Source organism: Capricornis sumatraensis, chromosome 11 (genome assembly GCF_032405125.1).
Source record: "Capricornis sumatraensis isolate serow.1 chromosome 11, serow.2, whole genome shotgun sequence".
Taxonomy (NCBI): Eukaryota; Metazoa; Chordata; class Mammalia; order Artiodactyla; family Bovidae; genus Capricornis; species Capricornis sumatraensis.
This window is the reverse complement of record NC_091079.1, coordinates 50953262-50967574: the sequence shown is the minus strand read 5'-3', so window position 1 is coordinate 50967574 and position 14313 is coordinate 50953262. Positions and strand designations below refer to the sequence as shown.

The following is a 14313-nucleotide window of genomic DNA, read 5'->3' as shown; positions in this document are numbered from 1 at the left end:
TAGCCAATAAACGGAATTTCTCTTCTGTCCATCTCCAAATCTCTAACTGGTTTAATAATTCACTCCCTCTCAGTGCCTTAAAAAGGGGACTTTTATCTTTGAATCCATCTATAAAACCATCTTCTTCTCCTCCCACTTGCTAAATGGACTCTATTTATCACTCATTTTATGGACGCTTATCTACTCTAAGGGAAGTCTGATCAGATAACCTGGCCTTTAGAAAAGCAGGGGAAGATTGTTAGGAAGGGCTTCTATTGTTTGGGAACCTCTCTTTGATCTGAAATTTTTAGGAAGGTTATAGAATGTCTCCAGGGCGTTTTGCATTTCTGATGGCCCAGGAAATGATTACCTTGGTCTCAGGGTCTGGAGAGCATTTGCTAAGCAGGCTCTCTGGGTCTAGCCCTTCAGGATGATTTGAGGATGAGCTTAATCCCCAGTCAGAGACTGAACATTCCTAGTTTAATGTTGTGATATAATATGACAGATTTATACATTGTTCTGACATAACGAAATGCAAAGAGATGAAGTGTTTTATTTACACAGTAACCTCTTATTTCAACAGCTCACTGGCAGTTGTATAGGCTTTTGTGGCCTTGTCGAAAAGGCCCCAGGAAATATCACTGTGAGCCTTGCTTGCAGAGCAGCCTTGCCAGTTCACAAAGACCAAAGCACCAGGCCAGGAAGTCAAGATGGAAGAAATCAACATAAACCAGCAGGAAACAAATCCAGGAGTCTGGGTACGGCCACTTCTCAAAGGCACCCATGCAACTCTCGGCTGCTCTGGTGGGCTTTCCTCTATCTGGGTAGAGAGGCCACAGAGTAAATGTTTGTTGAATGAATCCCTTCTCAGCTTAGCGCTCACTCAACAAACACTGTTGATCATTCCTTTGGTGAACATTGTTCTCTCAAGAAGAGAAGAGGCAGTCATACAAAGACAGAGGGACACAGCTCTGCATTCAGGGAGAAGACAGCCTTTTGAGAAAAGCAGACCAACACTTAAAATTGACGTGCTGTGGCCCTACAGTAGCAGACATACTGGGTGTTAGGAAGGGGGACATGGAGAAGAGATTAACCAAAGTAATCCTGGGGTAGTTGGAGAAAGGGGCTGACACAGGAGATGTGGGCTTGATCCCCGGGTCATGAAGATTCCCCTGGAGGGGGAAATGGCAACCCACTCCAGTGTTCTTACAGGGGAAGCCCCATGGATAGAGGAGCCTGGCGGGCTATAATCCATGGGTTGCAAAAGAGTCAGACATGACTTAGTGAGAGTAAAGCAACAAAGAAGTTGGAGTAAACTTTAGAAAATCATCTTAGATGAAAATCATTTTTTAGCTGTTATGCTCCAAATGCCTATGTGTTTTGGTTAAAGTCCCCAGGAGGAAGATTTGGTGATTTCTTTTCTACCAGGGGTCCTAGCTGTCATGTTAGAAGGTGCAGGAGCTCTTGACGGCAACTGGTCGTGGGGGACAGCAGGAGACACCCTAGATAGCCATGTTCTTATTTACTAAAGCAAAGCACATCCTCCCCCAAGATGGGTTTTCTGGTGTATGAGGGTAGAAGTGTGCGTGCTGTGCTAAGTCACTTCAGTCGTGTCCAACTCTTTGAGACCACCTGAATTGTAGCCCAGCAGGCTCTTCTGTCCATGGGATTCTCCAGGCAAGAATACTGGAGTGGGCTGCCATTTCATTCTCCAGGGGATCTTTCTGATCCAGTGATTGAACCCAAGTTTCTTATATCTCCTGCATTGATAGGTGGGTTCTTTACCACTAGCACCACCTGGGAACCCCGGTGGTAGAAGCAAGTAAATGCAAAAAAAAAGCCTTCTTCATCACCAACATGGGAAAACCAAGAAGGAACTGGCTTCCTTCAAGGTTTCCTCCACCCCTAGCTTTTAGAGAGAGAAGCCAAAGCAGAACTCATTGTAAAGTAAAGCCTTGTTCCTCAAAGTGTGACTGAAGGGCCAGCAGTACCAGCATCAGTTGTAATCTTGTTAGAAATGCAGAATCTCAGGCCCCAGCCCCAGCCTGCTGCCTCGGAGGCTGTGTTCTAACAAGATTCCCAGGTGATGTGTGCACGCCCAAATTTGAGAAGCCTGCTCTAGACCAGCAAGGGGGCTGAACTCCAACTCACCTGAGGGGCTTTTTCAACAACTGATCCCACCCCCGGGAACTGATTTAAATAGCCTGGCTCCCTAAGTGATTCCAAATGTGCAGGGAATGTGCCTCAGTACCCAGAGTCCTCCAGTTCCCCAGGAGAACCTTTGAACTGGCCTCAGGCCTGGGTGCTGCCGATGACACTTGAAATCAGCATGGGGCTCCCTGAAGCACAGGGAAGTGGCTGCCCTGACTTGGTTCAGGTAGGAGTGGGGACCCGGCCTGGCCAGTCACACCTGAGGTCCCCAGCTCATCCAGACTGAATTCATTGTGCATTTCAGGAGGTGGACTCCAAGGAGAAATTTGCCTTGGTAGAGCAAAACACAAAGCCTGCAATGCTCTACACCTGTGTGTTTTAGCTCATCCGCAAACAGATCTTTTGCAGTTCACACTCGTACTTGTGCTCAGTCATGTCCGACTCTTTGCCACCCTTTGGACTCTAGCCCACCAGGCTCCTCCGTCCATGGGATTTTCCAGGCAAGAACCCTGGAGTGGGTTGCCATTTCCTCCTCCAGGGGATGTTCCCAATCCAGGGATCGAACATGCATCTCCTGTGTCTCCTGCACTGCAGGTGGATTCTTTACCTGCTCAGTCATCGGAAAGCTCTAGGGTAGGAGGAAGGTTGTCGTAAAAAGTTAGCATCCTATAGTTGGAAAGCGAAAAGAAAAAAAAAAGCCTCCAAAAACAAGAAAATAAAAAGAGGAGTTACCCAGATGAAGCAGCACCCAGCAAACCCCCGTGGTGAGTCAGCCTGGGGAGGCCCAGCCCCTTGGAGGGAGCCTGGTTAAGGATCAGCTCAGCTCAGGGCAGGGCTGTGTGTGCTGCTGCTTCTCATCCCAGGACCAAGTCTGAGCAGCAACCTCCCTCCCTCAGCTGCTTGAACTTTTTTTTTGTTCTCTGAGGCTGGAAAGAAGTGTCACATTTTGCTCCCTCCCAAGCCCACGCCCCCACCTCTCCCAGGGACTGTGTGCCGTGTGGAGGGGGTGTCTGTAACTACAGGAGGAACTTTTGCAGCCCTCTCATCCTCACGCTATGAAGTTCTTCGGGAAGCGCAGGAGCCAGACAGCAGCTTTTCTGCCTCTCTGCCTGCTCTTTTTGAGGAGCCTGAGCCCAGGACACAGTCACCTTTACAGCAACCGCTATGCTGGGTGAGTGGAGGGACTTTCATAACCTGCACAGCTTGGACTCAGATCAGGGGAGGGCGCTGGTTTGGACCTGAGCGAGCCTCACTTGTTCTGGTCTGCGGTCTCTGTGTGAATCTGTATGCTTTCCTGGCCACCTAATCTTAAATGTCCGTGCAGTCCCAGGCTCTCTGGAGAGAATGTGCTGGGCACACGTCTAGTTTCTCATACTCTTTATGATGTGCCAACCTGAGCCGTGGACCAGTGTTGATTGGGATTCTGTCTTTAGAATCACTGTGGCCAGTGTGTGCAGTATCTGCCTTGGTGTATGCTCGGCCACGGGGATGCTGTGCCACATGAACTGCGACCTGAAAACTAAAGCTTCCCCTTGAGTGTATGCAGGAGCAGTGGGTGGAAATTCACCAGTGATTAATTTAAGAATCGAGTGTGACTTTTTTTCTCTTGAGTGTTTGTTAGCCTACAGTGTGGTTATTAGAAAGATTTTCAAATCTGAGCAATGGAAATGAGTCAACTCAAAATAAGCCGAATAAACGTAGCCAACTGCAAAATTACGGGTGTTTTTCTGAAGGGAGAAACCTAGAGGGGAAAAGCTGTGTGCGTTTTTCCCCCTCTGTGGGTTAGCATGCTTTGTTTGCCTTCAATGAGGAGGCGCGGGGCTGCGTGTGAACCGTGTGGGACTGCGCATGTCTTATCCTGAAGGCTTACTGTGAAATATACAGCATACAGCGTGTGCTTTGCTTGAATTTGCAGGGGGTCATTCTCTGAATCTGGAAATGCTGGCATTCCTGCATTTTAGGGTTGGGAGAACGTTAAATAGCTCCTCTAATTCAGTTCCTTTCTACAGAGAAGGAAAAACTAGAGTCTTAAATCTTTCTAAATAGTCTAGGAGTGCTCTGTGAGGACCAGTAGAGGAAAGTTTTCATATCAATCTGGATGAAGGCCAGGTCTTAAAGCAGTTGTTCTTTCTAGGAATCATGTAGAGAAGAATTTGTAAGTATGACCCTAGAAAAGAGAGTTGTTTCTCTTTTTCTCCTGAAGAATCTGGGCACAGCTATAGAGTTCCCTCTGAATACGTTGCTTACAGAGGAAATTTTGTAAAATGTGCCCTCAGTTTAAGGAGATGCAGGATGATGGAGAGGGGGTGTTGGTGGAGATGAGGACTATAGATAGTAACATAATCCCCAAAATTTCCACCCTGGTATTCCTGGGAGTATTCGGAGTTTACATCTGAGAGCTGATTTTGTCTCCTGGACATACACCGTCCAGGCTTTACATCTTGTCCTTGGTGGTCGCCGCCCTTGGATACCTGGGTATGGAAGCTGTGTTTAGTGACTGATGGTGCCGGCTAAGATGTGGAGTTTGCTGTGACTCTTTAATGGATGTTAGTTACGTGATAAACACATACCAGATTTAGATGTGCCCGTGTGACATAGGACCTCGCTCCTCCACTCAGCTGTGGCTCAGTCCATAATGACTTCGGTGTGACCCTCGTCAAAGATAAGTGAGCAGGTCAGCTTAGCAGAGCAGGTGTGCCCACTTCCCTAAGCACCGCTTAGCAGAGGAAAGGAAGCCAAAGGTGGTGGCCTTTCTTAGAGAACTTGGAATCTTTCAGGATGAAGTTGCTGTCTTTTCTGTTGTTCTGCAAAGAAAGTAATTGCCATTTTCTCTCTGGCTGCTCCATAATAAGTTAGTCCCAAATGTATAAATTAGAGGTGTCTGGAAGTTGGAAGGAAAAGATGAAACAATGAGACACGGAAGGGAGCCTTCCCTGTCCATCACAGGAGAGCTTCTCCTTTATCCAGAGATGTCTTTGAGCACACTCACCATTGAAAATGGGGGTTTTTGCCTTCCCTTCATTTGATACATGTAATTCTCTCACCACCAAAGACAGAAATGCTGCGTAGGTTTGGGATTCTGTTGCTTTACTTCCCCAGGAAATGCTTTCTGCCAGTCTAGCTAGAACTAGGTAAAATAACATGAGAGAATGGTATTGAACATTATTTTTGTTTCTCATCCGAAGTTATTCTAAACCACCTCATTTTTGTCCTTTAAGTAATCTATTTAGGTATTATTGGTAGTAATTATGAAGCAGCACTATTTCTTGCAGTTTTGTAAAAAAAAAAAAGCAATTTTTTGTGAGTCTTGGTTGAATTTGATAATATATGATCATCATTTGCAGGACTCTGAGCACAAAAAAAAAAACAATACACAGGGCAGACCAGTGTGCTTCTTAAGAGCAGCTAATGAGCCTAGGCTTTCTACACAAACTAGTAACAGTCGTGTGGTGTGGTCGTATAATAAGATGCTTGAAAAATGGCAAATTTAAGCATGTTGGAAAAAAAAGTGTAGGGAGACTATAAGGAAAATCTGACATAAACGAATACCTTTTCAGGTAACTATCAAATTACTTACAAAGCAGATTTAAAAATATGTAGAAAAGGGATGAAGCCAAGTGTGGAAAATAACTTGACATCAAATAACATTTATTGATACTCTGTTGGCAGGTTTTAAGAGCTATGATACAGGTCAAACATTTTGGTGATTAAAAAATATATCAGTCAGTGGATGAGACTGCAACTCGGGCTGACATCACTCTGTGTTCTCTCCTTTTCCCTAATCCCTTCATATCCCTGGAAGCAGACTTGGTTATTTATTAGACTGTGATATTGAGGGCAAAAAATAAGAATCTCCTGCATGACATGAAATTAGGGTATTTTTTTTTAGTGATGGTAAAAGAGAGCTCTAAGCCAGTGACACAATAAATTCTGGTGATACTGTAGAAGCAAAGTGGCTATGATATTTTGCTGAACTGCCTGTTCAGTTCTGCCTTCACGTATAATGTTTATCAGTCCTGAAGTTCAATGGCCTGCCTTTCAGTTTCTGCTTTCCCACTCCTAGTAGCTCTGTTACCTTAAGGTAAATTCCTTAACCTCTCCGAGCCTCAGTTTCTTCATCTGACACTCTGAGACAATATTCCCTGCCAAGTTGTCATGAGAATTAAAAGCAACAGCCTGAGTATTGCATGGTTTTTGGCACTTAGCTTTTTTAACACCATGTCAACTACTTACTAATACTTACCAGTACTTAATATAAAACATTGATAAAAAATATTACTTTCTCAATTAGCCTAACGAGAGTTTTGGTATCCTCATTTCACAGAGAGGTTCAATTGAGGGACAAAAGGGCAATCCAAGTTCACAGCTAACCCACAGCGGGGATTCTAAGCCAGCTCTGCCTAACTCAACAAACTGCACTTCTCACTGTGCCAATTCAGGGATAGAAAAGAATGATTTTCTCAGAAAAACTGAAGACTTCACCTTGTTGAGAGAACTGATAATAGGATGATGAAAGAAAGGAGCAGATTATGTGGGTAAAATTGGAAGTTGACCCTTGGTGGTCTTCTCTAAGGTGGTAAATTGTTAATAGAAAAGCAGGCAGAGACCATATGAGAGAAGGAACTTTAGATTGTCACCAAAATAAGTAGCACAGAAAGTGGCTGTGGGTTTGACTGCAGCACCTACTTGTGCCAAGAGCACCGGAGCCAAAGCCGTCTGATACTTTGCAGCTTAGCAAAGACAGCAGCCCCGCAGGTAACATTGGGAGGCACAGTGTTTGAGTGTGTTGTGGGATAGCAGCCTACTGTGGGGTTGAAGAGAAAGCTCAGTGCACCAAGGAGGAGGGAGAAATCCCTCCCCTCTTCTGGTCACCCAGCCTTGGGTGCCTGGGCTGGGGTAGAGAGAGAGCACGACTTCCACCACCAGAGCCACGACGGGGGACTGAACGCTGGTGTAGGGTCTACATAGGTATGTGCAGGCTGGTCATAGCCCACTAGCCAGCTGGTGTGTTCTGATGAGCCAGCGTCCATGCTGCATTCGTCCTCCCATCCCTGCCCCTCCCCTCCTATCCCCCACCTATACGGACACCCGGTTATTGGTCAAGTTGACCAGTCATCCTTTGGAGTGGAATATCAAGATCCAAGAATTAGACTTGAAGAAAATGAGATTTTTAAAGGCGTTTGGTCCTTAAAATCCTGTGAGCAGAGAGGCCCCAAATTGGGATGTGAAATATTGCAGAGAAGTAGAGGCTTGGGGGAATAGATTTGACTTCAAGGATGTCATCCTTGTTCTCCATCTTAGCTCTCTAGGTAGTCCCCTCCATTGTTCAAAGCAGCTTTTAAGTCTATTACCTTTCTGATGGTGGGGGTGGTGATGGTGTTCAGTTGCTAAGTCATATCCGACTCTTTGAGACCCCATGGACTGCAGCATACCCGGCTCTGCTGTCCTTCACCATCTCCCAGAGTTTGCTCAAACTCATGTTCATTGAGTCGGTGATGCTATCTAACCATCTCATCCTCTGCCATGCTCTTCTCCTTTCGCCTTCAATCTTTTCCAGCATTAGGGTCTTTTCCAATGAGTCGGCTCTTCACATCAGGTGGCCAAAGAATTGCAGCTTCAGTTTCATTGGTGGCTTCCTAGTAATGCTCTGAACTTTTGGAAACCTAGGGCTAGAATTCAGGCAATCCAGTTGCTCATGAATCTGAGAGTTATCTTCTATGTTGGTGGTTAAAGTTCTTTTCAGATGGGTTGACCATGAATCCTTGCTTACCATGGACTGGCCCTGTCTGTACGTACTGTTCTGGGGTAGTAACTGCCAGTGCTCCTCTTCCAGTCTGAGAAGGGTCCCGATTTGGGTGGAAAATTGTGGGTTCTGCCTTTTAATCTTCACTGTGTCTGTTTCCTTGATGGGTTTTACTCTAGGTTTCCAACTACCTTCTTATTTCATTTCCGAAGAGCAAGTCTATCTCTAGTTCCTTCCATTCCAAAATATCCTACTTGTCCTCTCTCTTATAATAGCTACCAGCCATGTTTACGATGTCTTTATCTCAGTCTGGATAAAAGTAACTTTCTGCTAACTGATCTCCCTGCCTATAGTCCTTCCTGTACTGATGACCTCACTAAATAAGGCTTCTGTTGTGTTACTTTCTTGCTCAAAGATCTACTTTGGCCACCTATTGCCAAATACATCAAATCCAATCTCTGCCAGTCTCTCAAGGCCTCTGTTATCAGACGCTCCAGTTCCTCTGCCTCTATTTCACTCTGCTCAGTCCTAACACTCCTCTGTAATAAGAATAGAGAGCTTCAGCCTTGCTCATCCTGAACAAGAAAGGCAGGCAAGCCCCGCTCATAATAGGGGCTGAAAGCAAGAAGGAGCCATCTCAGATCATGAATAATGGATTAAAATGTGTGTGATAGAGACTTCCCTTACAGTCCAGTAGTTAAGACTTTGCCTTCCAATGTAGGAGGTGCAGGTTCAATCCCTGGTGGGGGAACTATGCTCCCACATGCCTCATGGTCAAAAAAACCAAAACACAAAACAGAAGCAATATTGTAACAAATTCAATAGAGTTTAAAAATGGTCCACATCAAAAATTATTTTTAAATGTGTGGGAAAGATATAGATTTGGGGCATCAGGTGTTAGGAAGGGTGTATGGTAGGCTCTAAGGTTGCTTTGAAACTTTGTCCCCACAGGTTGGCATGTGATTAATGGAATGGTTCTCTGGAAGTTCCTTTTAGCCCTTGACCCTGGTTAGTGGGAGGCTATTTTTTGGTTTCCTTAGGCACTAGCACAGAGTGCAGCACCCACTTGTGGATTGTTTAGCAGCTCATTACACCAAAAGTTTTCTTCCCTGCCCAGTGTTGTGTATTGGGGCTGCCAGCTTTGCTTCTGAAGGACATCGATGCTGCGGCCCCTACTCCTGACCTGAACTGGCAGGTTGATGGTACTCCGTGGGGATCAGCATTCCTCCTGCCAGTGAGCTAGTGGGAGGAGGAGCATTTCCTGTGCTTCTGGACTGCTTTTCCAGTGGAGCCCAATCTGATGACGGAGCTTTTATTTTATGGTGCCAGGATACCTTCTGGGTAATGCCATTAAGCCTAATCACTTCCACCCCGTGAAAAGCAGTGAAGGATGTTAATGTTTCATAACTTCACAGCTTAGATTGTGCAGGCTACAAAAGCATTGTGTTTTCTGTCTTTATAAATGGGATTACTGAATGGAAAGTAAAAACTCTTGATGATTTGTTTTACAGTCTTCATTATGATCAATTGGTAGATAATTCGTATGTAGGATTAGCATTTGCTTTGCCAAATAAATGCTTTTCCAGTCTGCCTTCTGGGTATTAACTTCTTTATGATAAAGCAGCATGTGAAGCTTTAGGATCTTGTTCTGGGTAGTATAGTAAATTTCCTTAAGAATTAGTTTTCTTATTAAAGGTTGAAGCAAACTTCTATCTGGTTTTCTTCAACAAAAGTACCATCTTTGTTCTTTTTTCTCAGTATACTTTGAAAATACTAAAAACGTTTTCTTAATATCTGTGTTCTTAAGAATATTGTTAGGTTGTCTTGTTTTTCTTTCTCTTTTTTTTTTGCTAGAATAAAGAACCAAAAATTCAATGACTTAAACAAGAAACTTATTTCTCTCTCATGTGAAAAATCCCAAACCAGTATGTTTGATGGTGACAGAGACTCGGGTGTGTCTGTGCTATACCTCTGCTGTGCTCAGCACTCAACTCCCAGATGTGTTAGGAAGGAGTCGTCCAGCCTGCAGGAAAGTGGAAAGGGATGGTCTCTCCTCTTTCCTTTTAAAATCACAGCCCAGAAGTTCAAATATCACTCACTACTGGCTAGAATCAATCCTATGCCCTTAGCTGCAAGAACCCTAGAATGTCCCAGTAGTTCTTCGTTATGGCTGAGCTGGCTCTCTATGTAAGAGAATGGTGCTCACAAGGTGTGTGTGTGTGTTAGTCGTCCAGTCGTGTCTGATGCTTTGCAACCCCATGGACTGTATATAGCCCAAGAAGCTCCTCTGTCCATGGAATTCCTTAGGCAAGAATACTGGATTGGGTTGCCATTTCCCAGAGTGGCTTGTCATTTCCTTCTCCAGGGGATCTTCCCAACCCAGGGATTGAACCCGGGTCTCCTGTATTGCAGCAGGTCTCTGGGATTGCAGGCAGGTCCTTTATCAACTGAGCCATCAGATAAGTCCCTTTAGCTGCAAGGGAGGCTACGAACTAATGGCCAGATATGTGATATAACTAGCAATCAGCCTCAGTAGTCACTCTGTTATTAAATAAATGCCCACCCCACCCTGCCATTCTCCCTTCCACTTGGTTCTCTTGAAGAAATAATCCATCCAAATGAGCATTCAGGATTTTGCACTTCAAGGTCATTTGAAAGTGTGCATTTTTATTCTGTATATGATCTTTTTAAAGTCAGAGTGTCAGAACTGAAGGAGACCAAAAAACAAACAAACAAAAAAACATAGCCCAATCCTTTTATTTAATATATATAAGGAAGCAGAACTCCAGAAAGGTAAAGGGATTTTCAGGGATGGTGGTGGAGTTGGAACTAAAATCCAGGTCAGCCAACTTCACAGCATTTTTTTTTTTTTTTTGTACAGTTGACAACACTGTCTTTGAATCCAGAAAACTTCTCTCTCTTTTCTATTCCCTAGAGTAGCTGGGAATGAAGTAAAGTGAGTTGGCAAGGCTGAAACATGTTTAATGAGGGAGGATTTTCATTTCATTTCTATAAATATTTGTTGGGAATCTGGCCCTCTGCTAGTCTGGGATGACAGAGATAAAAGAACGGTATATGTGCACAGCATAATGAGCACTCAGGCAAGAAAACAAGCAATTCCAACTCTGCAATCATGGTGCCCTCAGAGAGAACTCTTGGAGTTGGGTAAGTGCAAGAGAGGGTCACTTAATCCAGACTGAAGGGTGGAGAGAGGTCAAAGAAGCTTCTTGATTGCAAGATGGGTCTTAAAAAACAAACAGAAATTTGAGTGGATTATTAAATATGCAAGGTAGTTTTCTTTCAAATGGTTGGTACTCAGAGGACATGACCCTGACCTTGGTCATAAAGAAGAGGTAGAAATCAGGTTAAGGTTTTCCAGATACAGGGATTATATTGAATGCACAAAGAACTACAGGTAAGAGAACTTGTTAAGTCTAGAAAATTAAGCATAGCTAAAATGAAAGGCTTCAAAGTCATGAATCACTTTATGCCCCATAATATGAAGCTGTTTTCCCCCAAAGGTGATTGGGTGCTGATGAAGACTTTTCAGCAGGGAATTTACATAGATTTTCTTGAAGAAAGTTCCCTCTGCCATCATTGAGAAGGGGAGGCTTGAGGGCTGAAGATTTGGGGGCAAGAAGACTGGGATGTTATGGTGACCATGGTAATACCCAGAAAAGCCTGGCTTCTGGTAGTGACAATTGAAGGAAAAGGAGGGAAACCAACTTAAAAATTATTTAGGAGGTAGGATTTTCACAGTTGGGTAAGCCAAAGGGGAGAAGCAAGAGGAAGTAGTATAAGGTGATTCTCAGGATTGGTTAGCAGGACTGAGCACTTAGCAGAGAAGGTTAGTACTTTCTCAGATATGTATGGTTTGAGGTTCCTATAAAGTGCTCAGTTGGATAAAAGAGAAAGTAGTGAAAGTGTTAATCCCTCAGTGTGTCCTACTCTGTAAGACCCCATGGACTGTAGCTCACTAAGCTCCTCTGTCCATGAAATTCCCCAGGCAAGAACACTGGAGTGGGTAGCCATTCCCTCCTCCAGGGGTCTTCCCAACCCACGTAAGGAACCCGGGTCTTCTGCTTTGCAGGCAGATTCTTAACTGTGAGGGCCACCAGGGAAGCCCCAATTTGATAGATGGGTCTAAAAGCACAATGGAAAGATCTAAACTGACATAGATTCCAGTAACTGATGTGTAAGGGATTTTTTAACCTTGAATGTACCATGAAACACCCAGGAAGTATTCATTATGTGAGAAGAACAATGGGGGAAAACCAGAGAAGAAACAAGTAGAAAGGCCTACAGAGAGAATAAGAAACCCAAGAAATATTAGTTAAAGGAATATAAGAGATTCAAGAAGGAAGAGGTCGGTCACATCAAGTACTGGAGAATAGTATCCGTTGGTTTGTCCATTAAGGAAATCATATTTGTCAGCAAATGATTTTGGTGGAAAAACGAGTGAAAACCAGAGCACGGTAGGTTGGGGAATGAATGGGATGTGAGCAAGTTAGACCATAATTTCAAGAAACTTATCCATGATGGGGTGGAAAGAGAGGTCAACAACTAGAGTTGAAGAAGAGTTTTAATTATTTAGCTTTTACTTCTTAGGGAAGAAATGGCCATGTTTTATGCCAGGTGGCAGGAATGAAAAGAGAAAACAAGACTACAGATAAAGAAGAGGGAGAGGGGGAAGGATGGAGCTGGGTCTCTGAAGACACAATGCTAGCAGGGCTCTCATCTCTCTTTAAAGTAGGTGGAGAGGTCGTAGTCCTAGAAGAGACCATAGACAGGAAACCTGATAAAAGGAGAGATGATTTACATCTAGACTGCTTTCATGTCCTAGCTGTTGTAAAAAGTGCTGTAACGAACATTGGGGTACATGCGTCTCTCTCAATTATGCCCAGTAATGGGATTGTTGGGTCATATGGTAGTTCTAGTCCTAGCTTTTAAGGAATCTTCATACTGTTCTCCATAGTGGCTGGATCAATTTACATTCCCACCAACAGTGCAAGAGTGCTCCCTTTTCTCCACAGTGGAAATTTGCTGTGTGACACAGGGAGCTAGCTCGATACCATGCTCTCTGATGACCTAGAGGAGTAAGATGGGGAAGGAGATGGGAGAGGGCTTCGGGAGGGAGGGGACATTTGTATACCTGTGGCTGACTCATGTTGATATATGGCAGAAACCAACATAATATTGCAAAGCAGTTATCTTCCAATTAAAAAAAAAAAAGAGAGATTTAGATTTAAAGTGTTCCTCAGAGAGATGAGTTGAACCCTAAGAAGGACCACCAGGCATTACTGAGAGCCCAGCTCTTGGTAGAGATGTTTGTAAAGGGACCATGATCCAGCTCCATCATTTTCTTGAAGATCATCCTAGGTTTCCTCATGTTATCTAAATCTTGCCACTGTGGACCCTCCTCATTCAGTCCATCACAGTTTAATGAAAGGGTGAGGATACATCTTTAAACAAGCTGTTAGGAAGCTGTAAAGCAAGTCAGGAAGGTTAATGTCAGAAATCTCCCCATCTGTCCTCCACTCTTCTTTTCTCTGTACCTGCAAGATGGGCTTCTGCAGCTGTGTCCAGCTCCCTTTCCCAGCAGGTGAACTGGGGGAAGGAGAGAAAGACGGGGGTCTATCTTCCCCATCCCTCCTTTCTGCTTTCACTGCCACAGTTCTGACAGTAGCTGCCAGCCTCCATGGTTATATAAGGTTCCTGCTAGACAGCCTCTCCTCTAAGAGCCAGGTCATTCTGCCCTCCAGGAGAATAATTTCCTTTCTTCTTTTGTCCCTTCCTTCAGACCCAAGAATCTCTAACCTCTTAGGTTAGTGAGGAACCAAGCTGGAATTGAAAGCAGAAAGAATATGTGTTTAACTCTGGAGATTTGTGTGAGAGCAACTTCTGGAGCTCAAAATGAAAGAGGGCAGAAATGATTTAGCAATGGAAGAGCGGATAAAGTAAAGGCTGCCACTAATATGTATCTCTCTAGCATCAAACGAAATGATAAAGTGCTTTATAAATCAAAATCTATTATAAAGCACTGTATTTATTAGTTAAATGGTTATGTTTAATCTTAGTTAGAAAGGCTCTTGTGTAGATGTATCCTATTACAAAATTGATTACCTTTCCATTACCTTCTATCTTCCTGGGGCTTTAAAATACCCCTGAAAATGGATCTTCTTAATCAAATAAATATGGGGCTTCCATGGTGGCTTAGATGGTAAGGCGTCTGCCCCCAGGAGACCCAGGTTCAATCCTTGGGTCAGGAAGATCCCCTGGAGAAGGGAATGGCAACCCACTCCAGTACTCTTGCCTGAAAAATTCTATGGACAGAGGAGCCTGGTGGCTATAGTCCATGGGGTCGCAAAGAGTCAGACATGACTGAGCAACTTCACTTTAATGAAATAAATGGGCCTCTCTCTGCCTCCTCCCATCAGTTA

General features: G+C 44.1%; 1 protein-coding gene across 1 annotated transcript in view; it reads left to right on the top strand.

Annotated features, from left to right (window-relative positions):
- The first annotated feature begins 3185 nt into the window (after nt 1-3185).
- CPA6 (carboxypeptidase A6) overlaps nt 3186-14313 on the top strand; it is a 296049-nt gene continuing 284921 nt past the window's right edge. The window contains exon 1 of the mRNA XM_068984112.1: nt 3186-3301. Coding sequence (XP_068840213.1) covers nt 3186-3301 — 116 coding nt within the window. The remainder of the gene's footprint in view (nt 3302-14313) is intronic.